A 19844-nucleotide genomic window follows, 5' to 3' on the forward strand; every position below is an offset into this window, starting at 1 on the left:
ACTTTTTCAGGGGTGCAAGGATGGGAGTGGAGATGGAGGTATTTTGGGGAAAAGAATAAATCATTCTAGATAATTTTTTGAAAATTAACCCACATTTGGACTCAGTAAAACTTTTCATAATAACCTTTTTCACAAAGAAAACTGAGTTTTGATTAAGGCACAATTTATCTCTGCTCCCAGAAAGTATTTACTAGAAAATCAGAGCACGAATAACTAGGAAAAAGGTGTGATTTCAATTTTAAGCTGCAAGATGGCTACTGGATGTCCTATAAAAAATTATAAATGAAGATTTGAAATCACTCCCTGTAAAATAAAAAGTTTCCCAGAGGCAAATGAAAAATATGCTTTGCCACGGACAATTTCAGAGGCAAAATTCCTTGACTGTGTTCTGATTTTTTTCTTAAAAATCTGTTTGTACAAACCAAAATTTTTTTTTTTTCAATAAGATACGTGAGACAATTAAAATTTTTCACTGTAGCGACTAGCAGGAAAGGTGTACTTCAGTAAGCATAGATTACAGTTTGCTTAAAGGACTGAAAATTAGGTTCTATGCACCCTTCCTTTAAGAAAAAGTCTCCAGTGAACTCTTCAGTAACCTCATTTTACTTTTTCAAGCACATAAAAATTGAGTTGCAATAAATTGAGTTAACTTGTATTTGGCATAAGAGAGCATGAGATAAAATTGCAACATGAGAACACTCTTTTAATAGAATCTTTTAGATTGCAAGGAAGTTCTTGGAATCATTTATTTAAACAACTGTGTTACACTGGGATCAGCCACAGCAGGTTGATCTGAACTCTGTCAGATTGGGGTTTGAACATCTGTCAGCATGGAGGCTCTGCAGTTTCTGGGCAACTTGTTCCAGTGTTTGACTACCCTCATAGTAAAAAAGTGGGGTTTGTGTTCAGGTGAAATTGAATGCGAAATGAATGTGAAATGAATTTTAAGTTGTCCCATTTTCTCTTGCCCTGTCACTGGGCACTGCTGAGAAATTCAGGCTCCCACATCTTCATTCCCTCCCATCAGGTAATTATTAATACTTAATGGTAAAATCCTCTGGAGCTTTCTCTTCTCCAGGTTGAACAGTCCCAGTTCTCTCGGCCTCTCCTCAAATGAAAGATGCTCCTACTCCTCAAATATCTTTGTGGTCCTGCACCACATTCCAGTAAATCATTCTCTCTTGTACTGGGAGCCCAGACTGGACACAGTGCTCCAGATGCATCCACATCAGTGCTGAATAGAGAGGAAGGATCACCCCCCTCAGCCTGCAGGTATTGGAATGTTTTTTGATGCTTCTTGAGTTCTGGTTCTGAATAAAACTTCCATTCACTTATTATTAATTTTGGAAGTTTTGTAATTTTTTTTCCCCCAGGAAAAACAATGCACAAATTGATATAGTTTTATGTAAAATCCCCCATGTATCTGGTATCTGTCCTTAGGTCCTTGGAAATGTGTGTTCCTGCTCTGGATTGTAAAGCAGTTCTAAAAACTGCTCAATACAAAAGCAATTATTCTTTCTAAGTAATTAGTACCAAGCTTTAAAATCAATCTTCTGGCTATAATTTGTTTTAAAAGACTGCTCCAAGTTTATGCTAATTATATTACTCACATTCATGTGATAAAAGGCATTAACATGGTGCTTTTACTCTGTGGATTTCCAAAAGGAATAGAAAAGTAAACCCTGAACCTGCAGAGTTTCAGTGCTAAGGATCATGCCTGGTGAGCAGCCTGTTGGCTTTTAACACAATGCTCAACAGATGTAGAATTGAAACCTGTATTTAACAGAAGTTGCCTCACAAATAAAGAAGGGAAGAGACCTGATATTTTCCAGCCAAATCTTAAACTTCTGAGTTACAATCCAATTTAGTAAAAATTTAATTAGTGCTGGTGAGGCAGCTTTGGTGTGGGAAGTCCCACAACTCAACTGTAACTGTACAAGAACTAAGGTTATTTTGAACATGTGAATCAAAGGAGCTGCCTGCTCTGAGCTTTACACAACTGTTGATACTATGGTTAGACCCAAGTTAATTACATATTATTAAATCCTAACTCCCTTTCAAAAGACTAAACCAACATTATAGAATCAATATTCTCAGCCAATCTATTTTGATAAATAAATAAATAAATCACATAATCAAAGCTAAATAACATGGGAATATTCAAGAGTAGCAGTTAAATTAGGAATCCTACTTACCGAAAACAAAAATGATGTTTGATTTCCTTAGATCTTCTGAAAAATCTAAAATGAAAATAAAAATTCTTTAGTGGCAAGAGCTACTAATTTTAATGCCAGCTACTTACCACACCAATATATAGTGTAACACTCATGCAAGGGGATCTGATTTTACTAGATTTACTTTCTGCTATAAGAATAGATATGCTTTCTCCATTCCAAAAGGAGCTATTATCCACAAGCCTATTAATCTCTCAGTTTCATAGTTGTCATATATGACAAAGACATTTTACCTGAAAATAGACCTTGCAATACACATCAGTTCTTTAAGAAAAGGAAGGAAGAGAGAAGCAGATTCATCTTGATGTAACAATGTGATGCAATGCCTCCTCAGCCACTGCAGTTTCTACTGAGCATATTATTACATTATAATTGCTATAGAATCTTGTTCACCTCCCATTTACATTTTATACTCTCTGAAACGAAGTTCTAAATTCCTCTGAGGCCCGAATTCAGCCAAATAATAACCATCTTAGCTGAAATCCAGGCAATACACTCACCAAAACAATGGTGTGTTTTACAGCTTTGTCTTTAACAGAAAGTGCATCTTTTGAAAAAGCAATTCCTTCTGGTCTGAGTCCCAGCCATTGCACTGATTATACAGTCCAGAAGGTGATCTTGCACCATGTGAGTCTGCTGAAATTTTATTATGTCTTTGAGTTAATCACTTACAAGACACATGTGATTTTGTTAATCACATACAAGACACCTCATACAATTTTTGGGGTTGATTTTGTGGTGTGTAGATCTCTTATTACAAAAAATCATTAGCCATGAAAAGTCTTGCTTTATCTTTTTATTCCTCTTAGACTCTACTTTCCAAGGAGACTTTCATAACTGCCAATTTCTGAAAACAACTATGAGATTTGATGCTGATTAACAGTAGTATTTTCTAATAATTTTTGATCCATTGGCCAAAAGAGTATAGAAACATGTTTTACAAACTTAAAATTTCATTTGAAAGAATTCACATGATAAAAATCCCTTGTGGCATAAACTTCACAATATAACTCACCTGTATTAACTTTACTTTCTAATTAACTATTTAAATAACAGGAAATCAAAGGTTTCAAAATTAAATGGCAATTGACACTGAAAAAGAAACTCACCTCCTGTGCTCTCATAACCAGAAAAACTTGACTGATCTTCCTCCTGTTAATTAAGCAATTGACAAATTGAAATGGATATTCTGCATAGTTTGCATTTCTTCTTATATCTGCTTATCTGTATATCTTAATATGTATTTCTCTAAGGTCTCAGTTTTAATCTATGTTGAGATGTGGTTTACAGTGTCACAGAAATGCTGTTAGTGCTGTTGCAGTTGCTAGAACACGAGCACAGAGAACCCAAGGTATCTTGAGATGATTCAGTGTCCCATATAATGAGTGGAGTTCCTCAGGGTTGGGAATGGGGACTGGTGTTGTTTAACATCTTTGTTGGTGACATGGACAGTGGGACCAAGTGCACCCTCAGCAAGTTTGCCAATGACACCAAGCTGTGCTCGAGGGAGGGGATGGCACCAGAGGGACCTGGACGTGCTTGAAAGGAGGGGCCATGTGAGCCTAATGGAGTTCAGGGCCAAGTACAAGGTACTGCTCCTCTGTCAGGGCAATCCCAAGCAGTTACAGGCTGGATGGAGAATGGATCCAGTGCAGTCCAGGGAAAAAAGACTTGGAGTCATTGGCTCCACATGATCCATCAGTGTGCATGTGCAGCCCAGAAAGCCAACTGTGTCCAGGCTGCCCCAAGGGCAGCGTGGGCAGCAGGCTGAGGGAGCAGATTGCACCTCTCTGCCCTGCCCTCCTGAGACCTCACCTGGGCACTGCACCTGGCTCTGGGGGCCCAGCACAAGGACAGGGACCTGCTGGAGCCAGTCCAGAGGAGCCCACAAAGATGCTCAGAGGGCTGGAACACCTCTCCTAGGAAGACAGGCTGAGAGAGATGGGGTTGTTCAGCCTGGAGAGGTCTCTGCAGAGACCTTACAGCAGCCTCCCAGGACCTGAAAGGGGCCTGCAAGAGAGCTGGAGAGGGACTATTTCCAAGGAGATAGAGTGACAAGGGGGAATGGCTTTAAACTGAAAGACAGTAGGATTAGATGAGATCTTGGGAAGAAATTCTTCACTGTGAGGACAGAGAGGCACTGGAACAGGTTTCCCAGACATGTTGGAGATGACCCATCCCTGGAAGTGTTCAAGGCCAAGCTTGGGGCTTTGAACAACCTGGTCTAGTGCAACATATCCCTGCCTGCTGGGGGTTTGCAGCAAGATGATCTTTAACGTCCCTTCCAACCCAGGCCATTCTTTGCTGCAATACTGGTTTTGTGAGGAATGGCTCTTCAGTGTCCAAATGCACAATTCCCACATGATAGATAAGCAACCAATGTGCATCCTGAATTTCTTCTGAAGTCACCATGGTATGATCAGCTGTTAATAGTGAGAAAGCAATACTGGAGAAACTTCTAAAAGTGAGCTATAACATAAAGATGGCATTGGCCTTTAATCTCAACTTAAATGTGTTGACCTTCTGCATGTAACACAAGCTACAAGTTGTTATAAAGGCTGTTGAACTACAAGGGACTACACCAGGGAAATGGGGGATGTAGCATGTTTTGTCTCCTGAGATTTAGCCACTTAAAATTATTTTTTTACTGTATATTACAGTCAATGAGAAATTACAAATATTGGCCAGCAATACTGTCAAAATGGGAATTCTTTTATTGTTCTGATAAGTGAGAATTATATATATGCTGGACATATTCTAGATTATGAGGTGTCAATATACCCACACCACCAATGCTTTAGCCTGGTCTGTAAAATATCAATAATAGCATTGACAGTAACACATCCTCATGTGACATCATGACATCATCAGTGCCTAACATCAGCATGAAACATGTTATGTGAGTCATCTCAGTAGCATATGGCAGCACAGCTCTCAGAAATAGCCTCCTTTAAATGTGTAGAGCTGCAGGAGTAGATGAAGTGACATGAACTGCAAGGTGACTGGAATGGTAAACTGCTGCCCACTGTAATTTGCAGGGCTCATGCACTACCCTTGCAGGTTTCTGCTTATATTCCCATCATCACTGAAAATGAAGTACTCTTCATTAGGCTGAAGTACCATTACATTGGTTACACAAATTATTTTCATTTTTTGATTCACAGTAATTCTCAGCCTATTACACTGCAGCAGAAGAACTGGCATTCTTAAAAAAAGAAAGGTGTCATTTTCAAATGAGAAATTATTCTCTTTCCTACATTTCAAGTGACAATATTAACTCTACGTCCATTATTTTTGCATGTAATAATACAATAAAATAATTGACCCTGCAAAGCATATAATGCATACAAAAGGCTTGATTTTAGATTCTGCTTCTTATAATGCCTTTGAAAGTTTACAGATCAAAATCCTTTTAGGTACTAAGTTTAGAGTAAAATTCCTTTAAAAAACAGGATCAGAATTCCAAATTTACAATCAAATTAAAGAACTGAAAGCAGCATTACTTCTTTCAAGTTTTGCTGTTGTTCTCCCCCATGACTGCAGAAACTGAATCCAACCAGTTTTTGTGCTAGATGTGCTGCTTGGTTTGAGGTCCCTTGCAAAGAGTGACAGTCTGGCACCCTGTTTAATGCAGTCCCCTTGTGTTTGCATTTGACAGTATTTGACAGAAAGACTCAAAGATTGTCTTTTTAGCAAGTAGGTCTCTAAACTGTGAATGGCTTGGCCTGTATCAGGCTGAACACTGCTCTGCCTCCTTACCAGAGCACTTTGGAAAATAACTGTGGGATTTAGCAAGTGATCACATAAGGCAAAGTCCCTCCAGTTAGATAGCAAATGCTGTTTTACACCAGACTGCCATCAGCAATACAGTGATTTAGCAGCAGTCTCGGTACTCTCAGTTTAGCTGTTTCCATGTACTTGAAAGCAAAGAGAGGAAGATTACATCTTGTAATGAGCTCTGAAGAAAGATAGGTAGTCTGTAATTTCATATGCTTTACAGTCAAGTTATATCTCCAAATATTATCTGGAAACATATCCATTAGTGGATGGATTACACACACAGCTGTCTGTGTAACTACTTAAACAATATCAACAGTGCATTAAAATAATTGCTAATTAGAGAAGTTTGCTGCCTGTAAAGAATCACCTATTTGACATTTGTCTTTAGAGCTGGAAAACACAGGCTTTTGACTGCCATTTTACTTGCCACTTGTGTTGTAATTAGTAAAAATTTACTACCAGTAGATTTACTGGTAGTAAATCTACTACCAGTATCTACTGGTAGTAGATACTTCATTGGTTAATGACATTTCAGTTACTGTCATTGCTAGATTGTGAGGTAAGTCCACAAAATCACAGAATGATTTGGGTTGGAAGATCATCTAGTTCCAACCCACCTTATTCCTGTAGTAATAAACTATGACAGTAAGTCTCAGCAAATAATAATGGATTGATACAGAATTCTTCAGAAGTTTCAATTTTGCTGCCAATGAATCAGTACTCTTAAGGCATATCAATAAAATAGATTTAATTTTTTAATCTACTGAAGGGACATTTTCTTTATGAGGACTTAGTGACAGCTGTTGTGAATGTCAGTTACCTGATGAAATGAGAAAGCTTTCCTGTTACCCAGTAATAACCTCTGCTCCAGTCCTTGCGTGTTTTAGTTTGGGTTTTGTTTTTTTTTGTTTTACATGGACAAGAGTTCTCCCTTATCACCTCATTGTTGTTTGAATGCTTCTAGAAAAGAGTGGTGAGAAGTGCCTGATACATTTCATTCAGATTTCTAACAGATATTGCCAGAGTTTCTCCTCCAAATTTACCAAAGATTATAAATATCATAGACAGAGGAGAAAAGAGGCAGTAGAATGAGACTGAATTTGAAATACAGCGTGACTGCTGCTTAAAATTATGCTCAATTTTCAAGCTTGAATTTCAGAATATAAATATTCTAAGGAATGTTTCAGACACAAATCATTTAAACAAATAAAAATTACACATTTCTTTGTTTGTTTTATGCAAGGGCAGTGCTCCCTGGGTATGGATTTTATGAGCCATACCATTAAATTTGATTTATACTTCAAATCAATTTTTCAGCCTGAGCTGCTTTCTGCAAGCTGAGAGTTAAAGTATGCCTCTGTAAAGCAGAGGTGGCTGTGCTCTGATCTTCCCTGCTCCAGAACTAATAAATAAGGTAAGACACAGTAGGAACACCCTCACACTTCAAGGCTTTTTTTCTCCATTGAAAGTCAAATTTTCTTATATACTTCATACTGCTCATCAGAGTGGAGTTATTTGAGTTAAAAAGGACTAAAGAAATTAAGATGAGCATACAGAGCTAATGTTTTTCGAGGTGATTTTTATATGTTCACAATGCATACAACTGCCAAACCATCAGTGTTCATAATAGCATCTGCAGAATTCTGACAGATGAGATCACTGTGATTCCCATTTAATTCCAGGTTTCTAGCAGAGACAAAACTCTGTGCCATGCCCTCTTGTGAGAGAGCTGAGGGAGCTGGGCATGGTCAGCCTTGAGAAGGCAGAGGAGGCACCTAATCAATGTCAGTCAGTGTCTGAAGGGAGGTGCCAGAGGATGGACCAGGCTCTGCTCCGGCTGCCGAGCAGTGGGACAGGAGGCAACAGGCACAAACTGATGCACACAAGTTCCACCTTGGCTGTGCAGGTGACAAGCACTGGCACAGATTGCCCAGTGAGCTTCTGGAGTCTCCCTCACTGGAGATATTCAAGGGTCATCCTGTGCCATGGCCTGTGGGATGACCCTCCTTGAGCAGGGAGGCTGGACCAGATGATTCACTGCAGTCCCTCTTCCCACCTTCCCCAGTCTGTGATTATTCTTTTCTGTGATTCTGTGATTATTCTTTTAAAACAAAACATTATCAATTCTAAAATAATAATAATAATAGAAAATTATACCTATTAGTTAGAGATTAACCCATTTTTAACAGTCAAAAGCCAATATCAAATTATCTAGCTTTTAAATTTGGTTGGGTTTTTTTCAGATTTTGCATTCCTGTTCCTGAAGAACATCAAGAATATCTGTAGGTACTTTAGAGAGGAATAAGCCAGAATCTGTGTGCTATAGTTTGGGGAGATTTGGTTTCTAACTTCTGTACATATTTATAATTTTAAAAATGCATATGATTAATAATCATGAAAGTGAAAGCAAAATCTATTTAGTTTCATATTGATTTCCAGACACTGGAAAAAATTTCAAAGAAATTACCTCTGAAGGGCAACAAGGTATGCAACCAGAACACCCCTCCCAGGAGGGTAGCAGCAGTTTGCATCATCACAGCACTGTAAGAGTGTTCTGGTAAGCCAAACACCTCATTTGCAATTTTAATATTAATTTGATTTAAAAGGCTGAACTAGAGGGGTCAGCATTATATGTAACTTGAGGAAGAACTGGGGCTTGATTTTTAAATATATTTGTGTTTTAAAGACATTAGAGACATTCAGTAACTCTATTATCTATACATAGTTTCTATCACTGACTTTAAAATAGTTCTGTGACATATAGCATTCAGTCAGTTTTCAGTTAGGTCTGTATTTATAGAAAGCTCCCAGTGCCTACAAAATTCTTTCTGGAAGTTATCACTATTTTTCCTTTGATATTCTTGTTTTCTGTAAATCACCATCACTCCTTAAATTATTCTTCTTCTCTATGTGGAGCATTTATTCTGTTTGGGACAATTTTTTTTTTTTTTTTTTTTTTTTTTACATCAAGCCATTGTAGCAGAGAAGTGAGGCCTCCTTGTGTACTTGAACTACAAATGTGGGGCTGCTCAACTCCTGTTTTAGACAGCTGACAACAATCCTACTGAATGGGTCCCTCACACCAGACACCTCAGCACTCTATGCAGAACCTCTCTGCCCTGAGAGCTGTCTTCTGATAGGTGAAATTCAGTCATTTGGGTTTTTTGTTGTTAATGGTTTGGTTTGGGGTTTTTTTAAAATGTATGTGCATTTTGTGCTTTTTTGGGGTTTTTTAAACTTAATATGAGAAAGGCTTTTCTGCAGGCCTGTCTCAACTCAGTTTTCAAAAAGAAAAAGATCTTGGCATGGAGAAGGACAAGAATAGAGTGTTGCAAATAAATCCCCAAACCCAGTGTGCAACCTCAGATCCTATGATTTGCTGCTATTCAGATAAAAATTGACAATTGTGTTCAAATTTTACCTCTCAAAGGCCTCCTCTGCTTAACATTTCACAAGCATATTCAAGGTTTACTATAGCATCTATTTATCTATTATTAGGCAGTTCTGTAGCTTTCAACTTCTGCAGTATTTCTAAAGGACTTCTGTGTTAAGAAGGAATTGAACTATCTGAAGAAACAGTCCACAGATTTGAGATGCACTCCTGTGAAGGAGTTGTAAAACTAGGCCACTTTTCACTCTTTATGACTGGTATTTAAGTCCAAAATGACTGCACAATCCTGGGATACATAAGGAGTAAAAAACCAAGTAGGAAACATATGGCTTTCTGAAAATACATAGGGGATTTTTTTTGTTTTGTTTTCCAGTGTACCCAGAGAAACCACTTTTCTGCTTTGATACAATACAAATAAGTGATTTTAAGAGCAGTTTTGTATCCCATAGAGTAAAACAGCATCTTTGCACTCACTGCAGTTTTATATGTGTATGTAAAAATATACAGGATGTACTTTGACAGTGGTTAAGAAAGATAAAAGAAATAAAAAGGCACTTCCTTCTGCAGTGTTTTAAAATATAGAAATTGTTACAACAAATGTTTTCAAGAAAGGGTTTTGGTATCTGTCTTTAGGGATGCTGGGTGAACAAAACCAATCCACAGCCCTGAGTGAGGCTTCTAAATCTAGGAGGCAGAATGGGTTTAAAATATACACCTTTACATTTCTTTATCAACTTTTGGTAGAAGAGGAAAAGTTCTGCTGTGGATCCTATTTGCATCAACTGTGTGGGATACCTGATATTCCCTAAGAATTATACAAGTTCTCTGGACTGTAAAGGTAGAGCTAATAAATTTAGCTGGGAAGTTATATTTTGTCTATGAAGCATAAAGCCTCGCTATGCCAGGGGAAGGGCAAGCTGGTGTGAGGAAAGAAGGGGCAGTATCCTACTGCTACTGCCTACAGCAATGATGGTGAGACACTGTAAATTGTAATGCTTTTACTACAGACACTTCCTCAAGCCACAGAGAAGGACTTCATAATTTACTGCAGAATTATTCAGTGAAGCATAAATGCAGCACCTCTTGAAGAATAATGTTGTCACTGTTGTTTAAATCTCCAGTAACTCACTTGAGCTCACCACCATTTTAACTGAATCCTTATGCCCTGTACTGCCCACCAGAGCTGCAGGCAGCAGCTTTGGGTTCAAAACTAGGAAAGAATTGGAATGCAAAGTCTTCAACTAACCTTGGCAGTTTAGCCTCCCCTAATATAAGTATCACCAGAAAGTAAGTTCAAATAACACCTGTGAAAGAAGAAGCAAACAATTGCTTCTGGCATTTCACATAAGAAAGTGCATGTTGACTCTTTGGTTATTTTTTGCCCATTTTGCCATGGTTTGCACGGGGGAAAATAAAGCCGGAGACTTTCCAACACGTGCCTTTATTACAGTGTGCAATGGTGATTTGAAAGAGAAAAAATTCTTTGCATTTACAAAATTATTTCAAAGCACCAAAATACACATGGTTTGAGCTTATTCAGGAAACATTTTGTAAGGCAAACTGTAGTACTTTGTTTCTGGAACTGTTTTTTTTGAAGCATTTAATAGGATAGTTTCCATGGCAATGTGAACTGAACAGATTGTTCACTGACTTCAGTACATTTCTATTAAACATCTTTTCTCTGTAGTTAGGCCTGCCTTTCCAGCTCTTTCATGTCTTTGGATGCTTATTCATTTTGCCTTTTTGCAGATATCCTTAAACTAGACTGGACTCCACCTTTGACAAAAAACAAGTGTTGAGAGAAGAGAGTTTTACAACCATTCTCTGAGTATCCTCTCTTTTCTATCCCATATTCCTGTTTTAATCAGTTTCTCTGTATAACCAGAATCTGTAATTCAAATTGATACCACTTTCTATCAGCAAAAGAGAAATGGACACTGCAGAAATGTTCAGCATTAAAAGCCCAAATGGCTTCTGGTTACTCTTGGTCATTTTACTAAGACCTGTAATGTTTAATGCTGCACAGCATATAGGAATAAAACTGCTGTTACACCAGAAGTTCCTTATGTTCTCAAGTGAAAAGAAAGCACATGATTAATATATGACATTCTAATCTGACTCCTTGAAGAATTTAATTAATGTTTATCTGATTTTGAAAGTCTGAATGAAAATTTCTCCTGCAAATGAAGGTGTGTAGTTTGCTTTCTGTAGTATTCTAATCCTAACCCCAAAGTATTGTGTCTGAAGGGTTAAATAAACTTCTTGGACTGAATCTTCAGAGTAGGGAAAAGGGAGTCAAAACAAAGTGACAACTGATAGGAAACACAGTAAATGGAGGAAAATGGTCTTTGGTTTAATCCACAGAGCTTTAGTTAAATGAGGCTTTCACTTTGCTCATGCCCATCAGTTTTATTAATATTTGTGTTCTGCCTCTGCATTGAAAAGACTCTCAGGAACTTTTCATTATGTCTCTTGAATATTTAAGTTTCAAGCTATGCTAATCAGTCAGGCTGGAAATATTATTATAGTCTTGGTAGCAGTGGAATCTGTTTTGCATCAGTTCACTAAAAGCTTTTCTCCTGCTCTCTAAAGCCTGGATTCCTCAGTGCTTTGGACAGGAAACTACACCAAGCTGCAAAATGAATTGTAACTACATGGCAAAAACTTCTAATTGAGAGCCTGTTTCCTCTTTTCCTCTTGTTAGAATGAGTATGTATCTTTCAGAGCTTTTTTCCTCCACTTGATTTTGGTTTTGCTTGTGAATTTTTCAAGTGAGCTGTCACATTTCTAATTATAAAACATTCTGAATTTGCAGCAAAGATTGGGTTATTCAATTTATTTCATTGAGTTGATTGCTTGTCATTACTGAACAGAAAACCTTTTTTTTTTTTTTAAATCTACATTTCCTAGGTCTTTGATACATTTGTGGGGGGGCCGAAAAAAACCAAAACAACTTGCAATCTTTTCTTTGCACTAATGCATTTATCTAATTGCATTTATCTAATTGAATCAGTAAATGCAGCATGACACTGCATGGAAATCTCTCAGTTAAGAACTGGTAACTCCCTGAAAGGCACAAAAATGCATTTCCATGTTTTGTGGATGTGAGGGTGGTGAGGCACTGGAACAGGTTGTCCACAGAAACCGTGGATGTCTCATCTCTGGAATCATTCAAGGCCAGGGTGAGTCAGCCTCTGAGCAACCTGGCCTAGTGGAAGGTGTTCCTGCCCATGGCAGGGAAGCTGGAACTAAATGATCTTTAACATCCCTTCCAACCCAAACCATTCTATGAAATTTGTGACTTCCTGTTCCAAATATTACTAGAGGCTAAATATATTTTTGAGGTTTTTACTTGAAGTTGACCTGATTTTCACATTTCCCAAATTCTAAAGTTCTCTTAGAGCTTGTAGAGGATTGTATCCATTCTCCAGTTCCCTGACAGTGGGTTTTAACTTTTTCTTTAATTACTCTAAATATTCATCAGGCTAGTTAAGGTTCTCCTGAAAGGCTTGTTTTCATGAGAAAATAATTGGATGCTCTTTTCTTCTGGAACTCTTTGATAGGATTCACTGATGCCAATTCTTCAGTACTCCCTTTTGCCTGAATGCACTTGAAATAAACCAAATGGCAGGTTTCTAATAAAAATCCAATTGTTAAAAATAAAAACTTTCTGATTTCTAGAAACAAGGGCATTATATTGGTAGTCTCTCTGGCAAAGCTGAGAAATTGAATAGCAAGTAAAAATGAACACAGTGAGCATTAAAAATCTTTATCACACTTGAGAGTATTCCAGCAGCAAAGAACCATCCTCATTAAACCAGACACTAGCCACCACAGCAAGTTCTGCAAATTGAGAATACTCTTTAAAGTTGTAGCACTCAAAAATGCCTGGCCCAAAATATATTCCTGAAGTATTAATATGGATTAAAATATCTGAAACTGACCATGTTACTTTGCTTTTATGTTATCCAATCAAGTCATGAGTAGTGTAATCATCATTCCAGAAAGGCTGTAGAGATTGCTAAAACAAGAACCTTGGCTGGTTCTTCCATAAGTCATTCTCAATGAGAGGTACTATCTCCTTAATTTATTTACTTATTTCTGTTTTTCAGAAGAATGTATTTCTAAGTAATTCTAAAACCTTATATTATTCCTTTCATAATACAGGATCTCACAGATCTGAGACAAAACCAGAAAAATAGTTATTAATGATTTGGAGAAAAAATGGGTTTTAATTTTTTTTTAAAGGGTATTTCCCTCCTGCTTTTCAGTGCTATAGAGACTTAGTGATGATTACAAGTGTTCTAGTTCTTGAAGTCTTCATGCATAGCCAGTAGAAAAGAATCAGCTTACTTTTAATTTAGTTACATAAAGTTAATTGAACCATCATTTATAACATGTACTATTCAAAGCTCAAGCTTTCTCTGAGTTGTTTTAAATTCAATTTCCCCTGCATACTCTTCAGAAAAGCCAGACCTTAATCTGGACTAGTGTTGCTTTACACTGTCCCAAGGAGAGGTATCAGGTGTTTCTGGGAGTACTTGGCACTTCCACATGAGCCAAGGACTCCATCAGTGCCTGGAGCCACAGCACCCCATCTCCTTGCTCCTGCCTACCTGTAGGAGACATTATTCTGGAAGAACTAATGTACATCTGAACAACTCAGATGCTTTTTTGGTTTAGTTTACACTGGAGATTTTCCTGGCTCATTCCAAGACTGAGAAAATGCAAAAGTATCTATGTTAGTCCATTTCAGCTGCACCAAGGCACCCATTGCCAGCTGTGGCTTTGTCTTCTGTTTGACCCCCAACTGCTCTTGTTCGGTGACTACCAAGATGTTCCCCTAAAATTCAGCCATTTTTAGCAGCTCAGCTGTGTAAGGTTGCTTGGAAACCAGCCTTCTTATCCCCCACGTTCTCATGACAGATTTCCTATGCAATAACATCACTGCATGACACATTTTTATCCAGACACACATTCTTTTTCCACTTGAGATTCTCTGAGTAAAGGTTGTTGATGCTTCACACAATTCGTAAACAGCATGTGGTAAATCACTGGAGGATTAAATCACTGCCACAGTCAAAATGAGCTCAAGTTTTGAATGTGAGCAGTTCCTCACTCCTGAATTTAGTTATTGATCTTTCCATCCTGAGAGTAATTTCTCATTTTGTTTTTCAGACCAGGCAGCTAGGTGGTATTATGACTTCATGGTAATATCCACTCCCTTGTTTGCTTCTGTATATAATACTTGCTTCCATAATTTCAAATTGGTTGCAATTGCTTTCTCCTGTATATTTTCTTAATATTTGTACAAAGCATTTAATATAAACTGTGTGTACATTTATATATTAGTAATAGAAATATTTATTTTTTTAAATGTCGCAAAAAAGTATCAAGATACCAACTTGCAGTTAAAGTCAGTTGGTGTCAGCCACTTCATATTCATATAGCTGTCCCTGATTGATGTGCTGTTAGCACTGTTTTAGCTTCATTTCTCCTTCTTTGTTAACAGTATTGCACTCTTGCCAGAGTGGCAACGTGTTAGTTTAACAAAATAATGAGAAAAGCTAACTGCAACATCTGGCAGAAGGAATATTTGCCATTGACAAAAACAATAAGGTCCCATCATAGTGTTGTTCAATCTCATGTGAGAATCACATTCATTCAAAACTGCAGTGCTTTTATGGATGGTGTAATGTATCAGCAGTGAACTATATAGTTTGAAATTATTATGATATCAGTATAATTTTCACGTTTCCATTAATTTTATTTTATTTTGTAACTAAAAAACTTGTGAATATTATGTAAACATTATGAACCAAGAGTATGATTTCTTTAGTGTATGTACTCTTCCAAAAGAACCTATTTTAAATGTCATTAAAATGCAAAATTTAACATCAAAATAGCCAAACATAATATAAACATAGATTCTGCTTTATTGGCCTAAAACCCCTAAATAATAAAGTGTAGTACAAAGATAATGTGAAATTTAGAAGTTTCCTGGACATAGAACATTTTAAGAAGGGTTTATGAAAGAATGTGATTTAAAAAGGGATGTGAAGACAGAGACAAGCTGCCTTCCTGAAAAACAGCCAAGCTGAAATAACTGAGCCAAAAAGAACAGTAAAGGGATCTAAAAATTAAAATAAATGAATGGAGCTAGAACATATAATATTTTGCAGGTGAGGATAAAGTGTTGCATTGAATACTGTGATAGAAAAGCAATGAATGATCCAATCATAATGAAAATTCAGTTTTGTTGGCCCTCATTTTGTCACTAGCTTTGAAATGTCACAAGAAAAGAAATCTTTTGCAAGTAATGAGAAAAGAGGTGAGAACATTTGCAACTGCATTTTGTTGAATGACAACAGAAACACAAATTAGCATTCTGTGCCAAGCTGCTTACAAATCTAGAGAGATGTTTGTGGTATTCACAAAGAAAATACAAGCAGAGTCATTCAAAAGTGGAAGACAGGAAGCAAAACATACAAAACCACCACCCTTAAGCATGGTGGTGTGATAGACAGATGGCTTTCTTTCTTTCTTCTTCTTCTTTTTTTTTTTTTTTTTTTTTTTTTAATTCTAAGGCATTCTCTTAATGCTTATCCACAGCACAGTAACAAGTCCACAACTCTCATCCTTAGCACAGCATCCAAGCCTCAGGAACCTCCCATGCTTCAGTTTGTGCCCATTGCCTCTTGTCCAGTCACTGAACACCAGAAAAAGCCTGGAACCATTTTCTCTGCATCCTCCCTTCAGATTTCTGTACACTTTGATGAGGTGCTCCTGAGCCTTCTCTTTTCCAGACTGAACACTCAGGTCTCTCAGCCCTTCCTTGTAAGAGAGATGGCCCAGTCCCTTAATTATCTTAGTGGTCCTTTGCTGGATTCTTTTAAGTATCTCCATATCCTATATTACCAAATCCACAACTGAACAGTATTCCAGGTGTGACCTTACCAGTGTGGATGTGAAAATTATAGGGGAAAGATATACATAACTTCACCCCCCCTCCCCAAGGATTCTTCCTATATACAAAGAAAACTTTTATCAAAATTTAGTTTTTAGATGTGGATTGGACAGGTTCAGTAGAAAGGCTGATTTCAACATACTGTAAATCTTTGTTGTTTTTTTATTCTTAAAAACATTTCTCCATAGGGAGAATGTTTGATTTGGCTGTAGTTATATTTCACACTTCTTATAATTTCATACTGCTCTTTGGAAAGGTTTTACTTCTCTTTAAATATACAGCAGATTTACAGTGCATTTTAGCAATTCTATTTGTCACATTTGCCAACGTTTTAAAATTTATGGAGGAAACTCAGCAATGCACAGTAATGAAAGATACAGGGTCTTAATACTACAATAATATTAATTCTTTTTTCCTAACAGAAAGCTGACATCTGTGTATCATGAATTTACTTATGTTGCACTTAAGAATCCATTTGCCCTATCCTTTAAGTGCCATCACCTTGCTTAGACAAATTTTATAGCACAGTATATACATAAACTAGAAAACTGTCTAGAGAGAAGCCATATGTACAGAAAATTACCTGGTCTTCAAAGTCAAATTCTGTATAAACAGCATCTCCAGAATCCATAATCAGACTGCAATCAAGTTCATTTGGCCCTAAAATAGGAAAGAAAATTAGAATTCAGAAATGCATTGAAAACTTTCACTTAATGTGGTAGAACATTATAATATTTCCAATTGTCTGTATCTGTGCAAAAACTGTGATCTAAGGAACCAACCATTCAGGTTTGCTGGAGTGCCCAGGTGAATGGTATTTCATTAGCAAAGCCTTCAAAATATCCATAAAAGTTACTGCAGATCTTAATAAGGAAGGGCTGTGCTAAATGGTAAATTGTTTTAGCTTGATTGCATATTTATTGGGCAGGGTGTTCTGCATGCCACGACTTGCAATTTTAAATTTCCACACTCAAGGGGGAATACAAAGCAGTTTAAGACAGAGAAAGGAAATACTGATTTCTGATTAGCAGATAAGGGTCCTTGAGTGGTGTGGCTAGGGGACCAAAGCAGCATGCTTCCAGCAGCAATTTCTATCCTCTTCTACCCCTTCCCAAGGGGTCTGTGTGGCTCTGCCCCTTCTCCTTGTCATCTTCCTGTGGCAGGACCAGGAAGAATGCAGTCTCTTTCACTTGGGATGACAAAAACCAGTTGCTGAGAAGCCTCGACCTGCCTGAGCTTTACAGTTTAGCTTCAGCTGAACTGCTGAAGGTGCAGGACAACAGAAACTGAGCTTGATATTTCAAGAAGCCATGTAAGGAAGGAATCATTGCTAAAGCACAATGGGAGGATAAACCACCAATAATGTTTCTATATAAACATAGGAAGGCTGCAACATGGTCATCATATTCTGGCAGTGTCACCCCATTCAGATTATCTCAGTCCTGGGCAATAAATAAGGAAATGTTCTCCTGAGTCCTCCAGATGGTGCAGCTCTAAACCAAATACTGCACATATTCTAAACACATAAAACTGTCAATAGGTGTGAGACTATAGAAGTCACTTTCACAGTATTAGTAAAATGAGAATAACAAAAATATTGTAATGATACACAGAAACATAAAAATCATAACCAGCTAGCCACAGATGAGTCCAACCACTCACATCATGTGGGCAGCAACAGGTAACACCAGGGGAAGTGTCAGCTGTGTTTTGTTTGGTCTCCTCGTGTCCTCAGTGAAACAAGATCACTGATGGAGAAAACAAGTCCTCCTTCCTGGGTTACAGGTGTCTCTGCCTGGTATGATGCTCCTGCAAGCACTGGCACTGAGGGTACATAGTTTTAAGCCTATTGCTGACCTGGAGTTGTTTTCTCACCATTAGAGTTGTTTGTAGGGGTGGCTTGCTGTAACAAGCACTATCAATAACAGATTTTGCAGTTCAATTTGTGCCAGATGCATTTATATATTATCTGGGTTTGCTTGCTTTAGAAGTTTGCATAGTAATAATCTGTGTGGGTGGTGAAGTAAATATCCCTGACAGAGAGAACAGAAGAGAGGAGCTGGATGTCATGATGACCAAAAACTGTAACTGCATGGTACAAATGATGATTCCAGGGTGTCTTAGTTCGCAATCCTTATCACAATAACTGCCAAATTAATCTTCAATTTCACTTTCTGGACTACCTAAGAGAAACCAGGGAAAGATGCATCTACCATCTGATGGTGATTTTGTTTTGCTTCCTCACTCCACTGCCCCCATCCCCAATGCTCATGTATAGTTTTTCAGATTGCTACAGAGAAATTACAGAAAGGAATTATACTCCTGGTATGTCACACATACACACACAGCATGTTTTCTGGCATGTACACTTTATGGTCTTTTGAAAATAACTTTCTCTAAAAGATATATGCAAGGAAATAGATTTCCAGCTGCTGAAAGAATCTTTTGATTTATCTTACACAGCTGACATCTCACTCTTAACACCGTGTCATTGTTGATAATATAATTTAACTAAGTCTCAGTTGTCACTGGCACTGGCCTACTCTGACACATCAATCACTGCTAAAGGCACTTGTTGGCACTTTATTAAAGGCACTTGATTAACTGTCACTTAACTACCAAGAGCAGTACATATTCTTAGCTAGAAACATTAGTATGAAATATGGTGCTGCAAACTTAAATGTAAAGGTCAGGCTGAAAATGAATACTCATGCATAATGTATCTTAAGTGATAAAAGCCATAATGGTTATACAATTTTAATATGGTCAAGCATCTTAAAGCCTTTTTCCCTTGAATTAGAATGCTGGTGTCCTTGGAAAAGCATAGCTTCTTCATAGGGTATATTCAAGAAAAACTGAAAATCGGTCTTCTCTTTCATGCTTTAATGAAAACTAACAAACTCCATAACCATCCATCTATCACTGAACAAAGCTCAGACTTCTTTACCCTTCTCAAATTGCCTAAAGACAAACCCATGAGAAATGAATTGAAGCAAATGGCTACTCCCAAGACAAGATAAAGTAATTAAGGGACATATCAGAGTTCTTGAGATATCCCTGGTGCAGCATGAGTAGTTTGCTATGCTCCAGCTCAGTTCGTTGTTGCAGGGAGCATATTTTGCTAAGGTTGGACTAAATCTTCCTCAAACAGGTCTTGCAGGGGACAACAATGAGCTCACTAACTATGGCTTGCAGGCAGGCAGCAGAGGCACAGCAGGGAGCCCCTTGGCAAGGTACTGGCAGTCGGGAATCCTGCTCTAGGCAGATCTCCAGACAAGGCTAAAGCCAAAAGGAGAGCCTTGGAAAGTGCATAATTCAAAACTTGGCTCAGGTTTTCTAAATGTAAGTTTAAATCAGCAACATTTTACATAAAACCTGCGGCAACGTTTCTCTATCAAAGGTGAAATGCACAATGTCATTTTAAGGAAAAGAGTTTGGAAGCAAACATGCCCTGCTACTTTCAGTGAGACTG

General features: G+C 37.6%; 1 protein-coding gene across 2 annotated transcripts in view; it reads right to left on the reverse strand.

Annotated features, from left to right (window-relative positions):
• Positions 1-19844, reverse strand: part of AK5 (adenylate kinase 5) — a 98951-nt gene that overhangs the window by 20986 nt on the left and 58121 nt on the right. For both annotated transcript variants that reach the window (XM_058029752.1, XM_058029754.1), the window contains exons 8-10: positions 16956-17032; positions 3344-3386; positions 2196-2240 (exon numbers count right to left, since the gene is read on the reverse strand). In XM_058029752.1, the coding sequence (XP_057885735.1) occupies positions 2196-2240; positions 3344-3386; positions 16956-17032 (165 nt within the window). The remainder of the gene's footprint in view (positions 1-2195; positions 2241-3343; positions 3387-16955; positions 17033-19844) is intronic.

Source organism: Melospiza georgiana, chromosome 9 (genome assembly GCF_028018845.1).
Source record: "Melospiza georgiana isolate bMelGeo1 chromosome 9, bMelGeo1.pri, whole genome shotgun sequence".
Classification (NCBI taxonomy): domain Eukaryota; kingdom Metazoa; phylum Chordata; class Aves; order Passeriformes; family Passerellidae; genus Melospiza; species Melospiza georgiana.